Consider the following 12,204-nt stretch of genomic DNA (forward strand, 5'->3'; position numbering starts at 1 on the left):
GGACCACAGCATTCCACCTGGGGAGGCCTGGGATGACTAGACTATTTGCCAGCGGGTGTTGGGCAGGCACTAAGTCTGACCTCAGTAAGTGTCAGCCTCCTTGTGACAGGCTCCTGGTGTGAAGTGGAAATAATCCAGGGTCTTGTCCGCTGCCCCCAGCAGGGCTGACAATGGCCACAGGCAGGTAAGGGGCCCTCCGAGGGGCAGAGCCCCAATGTGGGGGGCAGTAAACCCCATATACCCTCACCTCTTGAGACAAGAATCTCAACAGCAGCTGGCCCCGAGAAGACAGCAAAATTGGGAGTAGTTTTCAAAAGTTAAAGTGCATCAGATGGGCTGGGCAGCTGGTTAAAAATGCAAATGCCCAAGGGCTGCTTACAACCATGAAAGCCTGACTTAGTGGGCACTGGACCTGGAAATGTGCATTTTAATCAACCCTCCATGAGTCTAAAGGGGTGATCCCAGACCACACTTCTGACAAACCCTGGCCTTGGATGTTCCTGCTCAGGTATTAATAAAGATGCCACTACTTGCAAATCCTATGCTAGCAAAGGGGTCAGCCCTGGCCTGGCACGCAGTAAGTGCTCAGAAATTACATGTCATTATTGCTGTTGTTATTGCTCATGTTACCTGCAGGAAGGTAGGATCCTCGTAGCCCACCTGTCCTCCAGCCATTCCCACTGGCCCAAACCGCAAGGCTTGTCCAGCTGCTAAATTTGGCCTGAATTAAGGTATTGGAAAGGGGAGTTTCCACAGGATTGACCAGCGGACTAAGGTGCCTAAATCAAGCTCAAACCCCTCTGATCCTCCAACGCCCATCCAGCATCTCCATCCTCTCTCTCTACTCCATGCTAGTCCATGCTACTCCATGCTAGTCCATGCTACTCCATGCTAGCCTGAGTAAGGCTGAGAGGGCCCTGAGATGAACTTCTCAAGCAAGACGAGGAGCAGCGGGGGACACAAGTCTCATTCTCCAAGCTTCATACAGGGCCTGGAGCCCCCGCTTGGAGGAGGCTGTGGAAGGATGGGGCTGCCCTCCTGTTTCAATGGCAGTGACTAGAGGGTGTGGAGTCCCTGGAAGCACAGCCCCGAGGGTCCCTGCCCACAGCCCTGAGAGCAGTGAAGGGTGAGAAAAAGAGAGAAGCTCCCCCACTGGCAGGTGAACAGCAGGCCGTGGGCTCAGTCCTCGGGACCTGCTGGTGGGGACACTGGACAGACCCTCTTCCTGTGGGGCTGTGACCAAGGCTCCTCTCTCAGGGTGGCTGGCTGAAGTACTCAGTAGGAAAGAGGTCCAAGAAGCCCCAGGCCTGGGCTCCCAGCTCAGGAAGGAGGTAGGCCTGAGGCTGAAACAGGAGCCTCAGAAGCCCCAGCCCAGAGCAGGCCAGAGAGCAAACACAGCAGGCCACGGGGAGGGGAGCGGGGAGGAAAATGGCAAGGAGGGATGGGAAAGGCAGCTGGGAGAGTTAAAATATGCAGATGGAGAGATGTGCGAATGCCTGGGAGAACGGAAAGACCCGGAGCCCAGGGAGTAAAGGAAGCTGGGGGAGCGGACTCAGGGCTGTGGCCTGGACCCGGAGCCAACTCAGACTCAGCCTGGTGCCTCTGCTGGCCCTTCATTCCAGTGCCAGGGAGGCTGGGCTGGGGCTGAGCCAGCTAGAGCCCTCCTGATCCAGCAGCCCTGGGCCTAGCTTCCTCCTCAGCATGGTTGGTGCTGCAGGAAGGGTGTCAAGTGTGAACCCCTGGAGCGCTCAGGGGAGCTGGAGGGTGGCACCCAGTGTACTGCAGCCCCCAGAGGCAGCCCAGTGCTCTGGGCTGGGGATAGAAGCTCCTCTGCTTCTGACTTGAGATTCTTTACCTTTCCGTCTCAGAGTCAAGGCCAACTGAGCACGCTGAGCTCCCACCTGTCTCTTCCCAGCAGGAAGCCCAGGAACCTTGGCTCCCAGAGTATCAACTGAGGCCAGAGGCGAAGCAAGGCAGGTCCCAGCCACGGCCGCCACACAACAGCTTGACCCCCCATTGCTGTGCATTCCTTCAGCACTTGGAGCACAGTTTTAGTTTGCACTCCATTAATTTGCACATAGGCTGCTTTGTAAGTGTTCTATTGTCTTTTTTCCTTGGCTGTCCTGACTCCCTCACCCAACAGGGGCTCCCCAAGGGTGGGGGTTGCCTTCCTCTTCAGCCTCCTCAGCGGAAGCCCTGCACTAGTGCCCCTGCACCCAAAGGCAGGGTGCGTGGCAGGGACTCTGCAAAGAGCTGAAGAGCTGCTGGATGGTGCAAAATGCAAAGCCCCAACAAACAAGGTGATGAAGGGGCAGTGTCCTCATTTTCCAGGTGGGAAACTGAGGCTGAGGGAGGCTCCACAACCACATCAGACTGGCAGAAAGAAGTGGAGCAGGAACCTAGATTTTGTTTTCCTACCAGAGCCTCAGCTCACTCTGCCACATTGCTCTGCCTCTCCTACCACACAGTCCCTGCACTTCCAGAGTACATGTGAGATTGGCAAGCCTCCAAGGTCACAAACTGGGTCTTAATTCATCTTCATCTTCTTGGGGGACCCTGGGCTGAACTTTTGTTTTCCCCAGGGACCCTCCAAGGAACTCCAGGGAAGGATCAATGAAACATGAGGCTGCCAAGAGCACCAAACTCTGACCTCTTATCACCTTATCAGAGGGGCTCCTTTGGAGGCTGAAATGTGAGAGTATGTGGCACCCCAGACACTAGGGAGGTCCCAGGCGGGGCAGGTTCAGACCCAGAATAATCACCCCACTTCCCATGGATACGGAAGCGGGGAAGGGAAGGGCGTGGTCTCTGGCTAGGGCTCCACCCCCAGGCCTGTGCCCGCGGACCTAACTGAGGACAGGCATTTTTGTTTTCCTGCCCAAATGTTGCATTCCCAAGACCACCCTGGCCTGCCACACCCCCTGATGCTGTGCCTAAAGCTGGATGTCCAGAGGAGCACATCAGTGGAGGGACACACAAGCGGCTGGACAGCAAGACATCGAGTGGAGCACGCTGGCAGAAGGGCACACGGACAGATGCTGGCAGGCCACCAACTGGCAGAACGACGCGGAGTTTGGCTGGGGCAGTCAGAGGACAGCCTGGGCCACCAAGCAGCCCGATTCCAGGGGAAAACCAATCTCCCTTCTGGCTCCCCAGTCTGCTGAGAGCTACTTCCACTCAATGAAACCTTGCACTCAATCTCCAAGCCCATGTGTGACCCAATTCTTTCAGTACACCAAGGCAAGAAATCCCGGGATACAGAAAGCCTTCTGTCCTCGCAATACTGGCCTTCAGCCATAAACATTCACCCCTAGACACTGCGGTGGGGTCGGAGCCCCACAGCCTCCCCATCGTCTGTATGCTCCCTTAGAGGTTTGAGCAGCAGGGCCCTGAAGAAGTGAGCCACACCCCCATCACACTCCCTTTGAGGGGGACAAGGGAACTTTTCCTGTTTCACCATGACTTCCAAAGCCAAGTTTAAGCCCCCAAGTTAATGGGACACTAACCATCATTCCACTTTCTACAAACATCTCTGCCAACTGGGAAGGCATCGCAGAGCATGTTTTCCCCCAAATTCTTGCAGAAGGACAGGTCCCTGGATGAGCATGGCTGACCCAGCTTCACACCCCACCCCCGCCTTCTTGTAGTTCTCAGGATAGCTGTAGGATGTGTTGGGAATGCAACATCTTGAGATAAGGAGGGCTTGTCTGGGACAGCCTAGGCTCATGTTCCCACCTCTTCTGGAACAGGATGTCCTGCAACACTTTAGCACAGCAAGCTGATGTCCCCAGGGTGGAAACCCCAGGGTGGAGTGCTCCCAGGCTCCCTCAGTTGCAGTGTGATGTGGTACGCGGGTGGAGGAGACTCCATCCTCCCTGGACAGCTTTCTCGAGCCGTGGAGCACCAGCTTGCCTTGAGTGGTAGGCGTCCATTGTCCCCGAGGCCTATCTGTGAGTAATAAAGTTGCTTCGCTTGACTCGTGCAAGTGTTCTACCTCACTGGACTTGTGGTGCAAGTAACAGAGTAAGCGCTGCTCACTGAACCTGCTTCAGAATTCCAAGGTTCAGGACTCAGTAGTCTCAAGGACAGAAGAACCACCTTCCTCACCTGCCCCGCTGGCTCCCTGTATGTACTTGCAGTCACTGGTATTCAGGGGCAACCTCAGTTCACGAAGGGGCTATGTATACGAGAGTCAGGGGCACAAAAGACCCTGCCCTGTTTATTTTTGTCTGTTGCAAACTTACATACCACGCGGATTTTCTTAATCCCAGCGCTCACCATACCATGCCCATGCTCAGGTACCCCCAGAGCCTCAGCCCTCTTCTAGGGTGAGAGAGGGATCATCTCAGCTGGGCACACAGGACCCCTCCTCAGCTGGCCCCATGAGCACACTTCACTATGGCCAGGCTGGACACCTCAGTGTCCACACCACAGGCCTACACCCTGTCCAGAAAGCCCGCCCTTCCACAAAAATTCTATCCTGCTCTCTGGGTCGGCCACAGCCCCTCTCTGGGGACCAGTCCTCCTTGCTGCCGGGCCCACGGTGCTCCCTCTTCTCAAGGTCACCTTGGCCAAGTTCACACACTGCCTGCTCTCACCTGCAGCTGACCTGGGTAACGGGTCTTGCCCATCACCCTTATAAACACACAGGCTTCCTGAGATCAGACCCCAAATCTACTCTTCCCATTTCCACACAGGGCAGGGCTCAAACACAGGACTGTGGGTTGTGACCTGAAGATGTAAGAGGCAGCCAGTGTGGTTTGTAGAGACTAAGATTTGCAGCTGCACTCCTGAGCCACCACTGGCTCTGCTATTTCCTAGTACGTGACCGTAAGTGGATGATATAGCCTGTCTTTGCCTTCCTCTCCTCAGCTGTAGAATGAGGATATTATACTTACCTTATTGTGCTGTCCTGAAGGGAAATGAGAGGATTCATTCACTCACTCATTCATCCTTTCAACAAACACTTACTGAGCATCTACTCTGTGGCAGGAACTGTGCTAGATGCTGGGCAGGGCAGTGAACAAAAAGATGGACGTGCCTCATGGAGATGACATTCTAGTAGAGCAGACAGAAAATGCACAACTAGAGGAACAATCTCAGATATGGATAAGGGCTGTAAGAAAAATAAAGGACTCAAGGGAAAGGAAATAGTGAGAAATGGTGACTTCTGATGGGGTGGTCAGGGAAGGCCTCTTTGAGGAGGCGGCATTCGGGCAGAAACCTGACTGAGAGAGGACTGGGATATCCAAGTGCTTAATAAATGTCACTTGTTATTATAATTCATACTGTGGGAGTAAGAAAGTCCCCAAACAGGGAAGAATCCTTTGCCCCATAACCCCAGATGGAGTACCCCCTATCCCCGTCCTTACACCACACGCCCCCAGTTCCAGCTGCTGTCTTGAGGTGTCCCCATAGGGTAGGGTCTCCTCGCTGTCCACTGACAAGCCACGGGTCTGTACCTCCAGGCTCCCTCCACCTAGGGGACCCTCCCCTGCCACTTGCCTTCTCCCAGGGCCTGCGCTCTCCAGGCAGCCTTCTAGTCCGCCCCTTCAGTTTCGCACTCACTCATTCATTAATAGAATCACTCCACTACTGTTATTATGCTCCCTCATTTCTTTACAGTCATGACAGATATGAGTGCTTAGAACATCCCTCTGAGGGAGGCAGGAGGCTATTACTATTTGTATTTTACAAGCAGAGAAACTGAGGCTCAGTAAGGTGGTGATTTGCCCCACAGCAGATGCCTACCCGAATCTAGTCTTCCTACCTGAATCCTCAGACTCTGCCTTCACAAATAGTCCTGCACTATTCACTGAGAGCATGTGAGCATATGTGCACACACACACCCCCCCCAGAACTGCCAGCTCCTCAGGGGAGGGCCAGCGCTGTCATCCTGGTATCCCTTGCGGCACCTAGCCCAGGGTCCTGCATAGTGAAAGTCCAAGAATTCTCACAGAGTGATTCCGTGGCACTACCTGGAGAGTCCAAGACAGAGCAAGACACCTTCCACCCTCTACACAAACTGGGGCAGGCTTCCTGCCGCCCCCTCATCCCTTGCCTGGGCCAGCCGGTTCCCCTTCCTTCTCCTCCTCCTCCCCCACAGTGGCTTCTCCATGCTGGCTGCCCCAACTCACTTCTCCAGCATGGACATGACGATCGGGGGTAGCACCAGGATGGGCATGGGCAGGACCACTCGCGTCAGCGCCGTCTCCAGCAGGGCCTGAGGGGCAGGCAGAGGCTGTGGTGAGAGAGGCCTGATGGCCGGGGACGGGACAGCACACCCACCCTAGGTGTGTGCCACCACAACACACGTGTGTCTGAATGGCATTATTCATGGGATTGCTCAGGAAGCTGCATTCCACACAACAAAAAACACTGGTCTCCTTTTTTCTTTCTTTCTTTTTTTTAGACAGAGTCTTGCTCTGTCTCCCAGGCTGGAGTGCAGTGGTGTGAACTCAGCTCACTTCAACCTCCGCTTCCAAGTTCAAGTGATTCTCCTGTCTCAGCCTCCTGAGTAGCTGGGATTACAGGTGCACACTACCAAGCCTGGCTAATATTTGTATTTTTAGTAGGGAAGGGATGGGTTTTCGCCTTGTTGGCCAGGCTGGTCTCAAACTCCTGACCTCAGGTGATCTCCCTGCCTCAGCATCCCAAAGTACTGAGATTACAGGTGTGAGCCACCATGCCCAGCTTCCACTGTTCTTCTTACCACACACATTTGAGAAGAGCAGATTCCCACCACCTGCCACATGTGGGGAACACCCAGGCAGCCCCAGGAAAGGGCAGTGCTCAGGGAGGTGGTCGAGTACCTTGGGGATGGTGGGCACAGCCTCACATACTGTGTGCATAGGGGCTGGGGAGCAGCTCTAGAAGCAAGGTTGGCACACACAGCTGGGGCCTGTTGAGCCAGTAGGGCTCATGGAGCCAAAGGAGGACTGAGCTTCTGGAATTTACCATTTTTGTTGTTGGTGTTTTTTGTTTGTTTGTTTTTGAGACAGGGTCTTCCTCTGTTGCCCAGGCTGGAGTGCAGTGGCGTGATCTCAGCTCACTGCAACCTCCGCCTCCTGGATTCAAGCAATTCTCCAGCCTTAGCCTCCTGAGTAGCTGGGATTACAGGCGCACTCCACCACACCCAGCTAATTTTTGCATTTTTTAGTCGAGATGCGGTTTCGCCATGTTGGCCAGGCTAGTCTCAAACTCCTGACCTCAGGTCATCCGCCCACCTTAGCCTCCAAAATGCTGGGATTACAGGTGTGAGACACCGCACCCAGCCTCCTTTTTGTTTTCTGGGTTTTTTTTAAATCTCTTAAAGACAAAGATTTGCAAGATCTTGTGTCTCTTGGCTCTGGATGAGTCTTTCTCAGTGACAAGAGGTTAGCTCTTATAAGGGAGGTATGCTTCAGTAGGGCATCTGCAGGGTTTCCCTGAGGATCTGCCTGGGGCCTTGCTCCAGGGGCTCCCAAGGGATTCCTGGGGTAGGGGTGTCCCTGGCCACAGCACAGCTCAGTGGCAATTCTGAGCTCCGACAGCCACTGTGGTGAGTTCCTTTAACCCCACAAGCTCCGGTCCTCAGAAGGGGCTCCAGGAGCGGCTCACAGCCCACAGATGCCTGGAGTCCTTCCCCAGACAGCAAAGAACTAAGCAAGCCAGGCTGAAGGGAGCTCAGGCCGCTTGGGTTTCCTTGCTGTGTAACACTGAGAGGAGTTATCATGGCTGTCCTCCCTCAGGGGGGTTGGGGAAAAAGAAAAAGGCTGGGATAGGAAGTTGGGGAGAGGTGGGAAACTGAGGCTAAATCCACTCTCATGATGGGCTCAGGGCTGAACATTTCTCCCATGGAACCTGGGCTCTTCATGGTCAGCCTCGGGAAGGCCTGGGAGAGGCCCCTCCAGTCTCCAGAACAGGTATGGGAATGACACGAGGGTCCAGTGCCAGTGCAGGGAGCGGAGGATGCAATGTAGGCATGACACCCCCAACCCCTTGCCCTAAAAACCTTGGAGGGGCACTGACTTGGAGAGAGCTCTTCCTAGACCAAAGTCTGATTGAGAATACCACATGACTGGGGTAAGGCTTGGGGCCCTCATGGGAGCTGATGAGGACAGTGGCTGGAACAGGGATGCATGCTCGACTACCTCATGGCTCCCCCCCAGCACCCACCCTGTCCCATGCCCAGCACAGAAGCCAGAGCCCAGGGGGCAGCAAGAGGAGCCACTAACCACCATCAGGACAAAGGCTGGGAAAGCAGAGGGAGATGTGCACATGGACTGCGTTTTCTTTTTTTTTTGTTTTCTTTGAGATGGAGTTTCACTCTTTCACCCAGGCTGGAATGCAGTGGCGCGATCTCGGCTGCAACTTCTACCCTCCGGGTTCAAGCAATTCTCCTGCCTGTGCCTCCTGAGTAGCTGGGATTATAGGTGCCCGCCACCATGCCCGGCTAATTTTTGCATTTTTAGCAGAGACAGGGTTTTGCCATGTTGGCCAGGGTGGTCTTGAACTCCTGACCTCAGGCGATCCACCCACTTTGGCCTCCCAAAGTGCTAGAATTACAGACGTGAGTTACCGTGACCAGCCCGTGTTTTCATTTTTTAAACTGCAATTGCTAGAGTGGCTGAACCTATGAAACCAGGGGTGAAAGAAGGTCTTGTAACAAAATATCCTCCAAACCTCTGCAAGCCTCAAATCCCTCGACCTCACGCACAGCACTCACTCCCAGGTGAGCTCTCACCTGCAGAAGTGCCTGCTAACCCAGAACCACAAACCACTGGCCTCCCAAGCTTTCCTTGGCTTACTCAAGAGGATGTGAAGGCCTGGGAGGCAGGGCCCTGGCAGAGGGAGGGGGAAGAGAGCTCTGAGGGAGTCTCCTCTGCCCTCACCAATTAACACCTCCTCTGGGTGAGACAAGCTAGAAGCTGGGTCCTGAGGGGCTGCAATAAGAGACAGGGACTTTTCAGGGCAGCGAGGGCATGTCCAGGGGAACAGGCAGGAGGCCAGAGGCCCAGACTCATGCAGATTGGAGGTGGCGGCAGGGTGAGAAGGAGACATCAAGAGGCCAAAACAAGGGTACTCCGGATAGAAGCCTGTGGAAGACACACACTAAGGGAAAACCACTCCCCTCCCTGTTGCTGGCCTCCCCAACCCTGCAAGCCCCCAGACCCACGTGTCTGGCTGCGATCTTGGAGGAGCCCACGAGGTTGCCATCGCTGTCCAGGACATCAATCCCTTCCTCCAGCTCCCCATACCGCATCAGGACCACGTTGCAGATATTGGCACTGGCTGCAGAGAGAGGGGATGCAGAGAGCAGGATGAGGAGGAAGATGGCATTCCACCTGGAGGGAGGTCACTGCGCTCCTCCCTACCCAAGCCATGGGGCTCTGTGTTCAAATGCATGGGCAAAGCTTGGGGAAGGGGTGGTTCTGTTGTCCACCTGCCTATCAGCCTGGTGAGGGATCTGGGGGACCTTGGGAACCTGCTAAGCAAAAGTAGAAAAGAACAGGTATTAGGGAGGACACCTGTTCTGCCTCAGAAAGCGGCCACTTACCGAGGGATTGCTATCCTCCCCTCCAGGGCAGGCCGTCTAGGCAGGCAAAGTGGGTGTCCATCTGGGAGGGCTCTCTGGCCTGAAGTCGCATCCCCCCTGACCCCAAGAGGCCTGATGTTCCACCATCACTGGGGCCCTTGGGCTGCCCCATCCTCTTGAACTACCCGTCTCACATCCAGCCCCTCCGGTCTCTGAGTGAATCAAGTTCTCAGAAATTTGCCTCCCTGACAGCAGGTGCCAGAGAGGCAGAAACCTCAGTGTTCACCCAGCACCACCCCCTCATCATATGGATGGAACACTGAGGCTCAGAGAAGAGTGACTTATCTGAGGTCACACAGCAGAGTGGGACAGAGCAGAAAGGCTACAGCGCCTCTGCCTCTGAATACCCAGCGGGGCAGGAGGGTTGGCGGGGAGCGGCGGGCTGAGTTAAAGGCAGACCTTCTCCATTCTTGCTTCCTATGGTTGAGTTCCTGCCTTTGGCTAGGCCCCTCCACCATCTGAGATCTTGGGGACCTGGGCTGAGGGGAGGGTTCCCGGCTCCTTCGTGAAGCACTGGTTGGTGAAGTCTGGGGCCACCAGACTAGCTCAGGGATCCTCTTTCTGCTCCCCTAGTCTGGGACTCACACGACTGGGCCAGGCCCCGTGGCCCGGTGCAGTGTGGGTGTTGACCCCGCCTGAACTCTCCCAGCCCTGCTTCAGGATGGAAGTGGGGGGACCTCGGAGGGGTGGGCAGGTGGGGAGTGGGGGGTGACAAATGCAGAGTCTGCCTGCTTCACTCCTCCCCCCAAAGCGCCTTGCTGTGTTTAAAGTTTTAATTTTTGCTAATTAATGTCAATTAATTTTGTATAATGAGTGTTTAATTTTGGGGAGTGTGTGAGCCTGGGAGCGACTGCAGTTCTGGGCTGTGAACGCTGATTAGCATCAACACCTGCTGCTTCCCCCTCCCTCCAGTGGGGGGGGCACCAGGGTTTGGGGAGCTGGAGGGTGGCAGGGCCTAGTGGGCAGGCGGAGTGGGAGGGAGACCACAGATGCTCCTGGGGCCTGAGCCAACAAGCGGTCCAGGGTGCTCACAGCTGGGGCACAGGGTTCTGTGGGTGACGTGTGGCTTGAGACCCTGGGGGCCTCAGTCGCCTGTTTCGTTAAAATGGGGAGGTGGAATAAACAGGGGAAGACCGAGAGGCTCTGCAGTCTTTGGAGAAGAAAAGCAGGAGGCCAAATACAGTTCTAAAATGTATTTAGAGCACACACGCCATCTTCGAGTATCTCTTCTGCTACCACCGACGCTCAGCGCAGTGGGAACCATGGGCAGTCCCTCTGCGTCCCGGGCTCTCCTGCCCCACAACAGGCATGCTCACCTGCCCTAAAGAGCCGCTGTCTGCCAGGGGCAGTTTTGTGGGGCATTTGGCCATGTCTGGGGGCATTTTCAGTGACTGAGATCTAGGGGTCGGGGGTTGCTGCAGGAATCTGAGTGGAGAGAGGCCAGGGGTGCTGCTAAACATCCCGCAAGGCACAGGACAGTCCCCTCACCAAAGGATCATCTGGCCCCCAAATATGTCAACATTGCTGACATTCAGGAACCCTCGTTTTCACCATAGGCAGCGACAGACAGAATTAGGAAGCTGAATCCAAGGTAAAGGAGATCTGGTTAGCAGGGCATGACCAGGAGGGGTTGGGAGCCTGGGTTTGGGGCCATCGGGCTTGGGTTCCAATTCTGGCTCCATATCTCTCCCCCCTCAGCCCCAGGCGCCCAGGGCTCAGGGCCCAGAAGGGTCCCCCAGGGTAGTCTTGGGAAGCAGCCACCTGGCCTCTGTGTTAGTGGTACGCCCTCTAGTGGCCTTAGGGAGGCTATGCATCCCCCATGCACTTGGGGCTGCCAGGCTCTCGGTTCCCAGGAGACCTGAGAAAACCGCTGAGAGGATAGTGGGGTTTTCTGCCCTGAAAGGCATCAATCCCAGCCCTCTGAGGAAGCTGTCCACCATACCACCACCGCCGCCACTCCCGGAGAGGCAAAGATACAGGAATGTGGTCCAGGAGATGAGCATCCTGCTAAGGTCGGGAGCTACCAGCTCACTCTGGGGACTTGAGCCATTGCCACCCCAACCCCACCTCGGCTTCTCCTGGCATAAAAGGAGGGGCAGAATTTAAGGTCTCCACAGGATTTCTGGGTGCTGGCTGAGCTCACACAAAATGTCAGCCTCTGCACCTGTGCCCATGCCAAGTCAGGGGAAGCTGGGGACAGCTGAAACATCTCTAGCCCCGATTTTGTGTGTGTATGCACAGGGGAGACAGAGAGAAGAGAGTGTGTGGATCTGGAGGTGGTGGTGGACCAGCCCTGACTCACGATGGCATCTCACTCCCTCCTTGTAATCTCCAAACATTAAACATGGGGTAAGATGAACAGCTTTGGTTCAAACACAAAACCACTGAGATGAAAGATGAAGCATGAAAGGAAGTGAAAACCCAGCCTCCTTCCCCTCATCCAGCCCCTCCAGGACATTTCTGAAGCTGCCTGGATGGAAAAAAGACAGAGAAAACCCTAAAAGTCATCTCAGAATGATGGTACTCCCCCAGGCTCCTCGCTTGAAACAGGCAATTCTTACAGCCTACATAGATGGCACATGACCTAAAATCTCTTCTGTTGACTGTGTGCATTGGTTGGCCTTTAT

At 55.2% G+C, this 12,204-nt stretch overlaps 1 protein-coding gene across 5 annotated transcripts in view; it reads right to left on the reverse strand.

The window, feature by feature from the left end:
- Nucleotides 1-12,204, reverse strand: part of SFXN5 (sideroflexin 5) — a 129,521-nt gene that overhangs the window by 19,899 nt on the left and 97,418 nt on the right. For 3 of the 5 annotated variants that reach the window (XM_007970241.3, XM_038007101.2, XM_073023073.1), the window contains exons 11-12: nt 9,158-9,273; nt 6,138-6,223 (exon numbers count right to left, since the gene is read on the reverse strand). The exons of 1 other annotated variant lie outside the window; for it this stretch is intronic. In XM_007970241.3, the coding sequence (XP_007968432.1) occupies nt 6,138-6,223; nt 9,158-9,273 (202 nt within the window). The remainder of the gene's footprint in view (nt 1-6,137; nt 6,224-9,157; nt 9,274-12,204) is intronic. One more of the 5 variants, XM_038007103.2, reaches the window with a different exon arrangement.

The sequence above is a fragment of the Chlorocebus sabaeus genome, chromosome 14 (genome assembly GCF_047675955.1).
Source record: "Chlorocebus sabaeus isolate Y175 chromosome 14, mChlSab1.0.hap1, whole genome shotgun sequence".
Classification (NCBI taxonomy): Eukaryota; Metazoa; Chordata; class Mammalia; order Primates; family Cercopithecidae; genus Chlorocebus; species Chlorocebus sabaeus.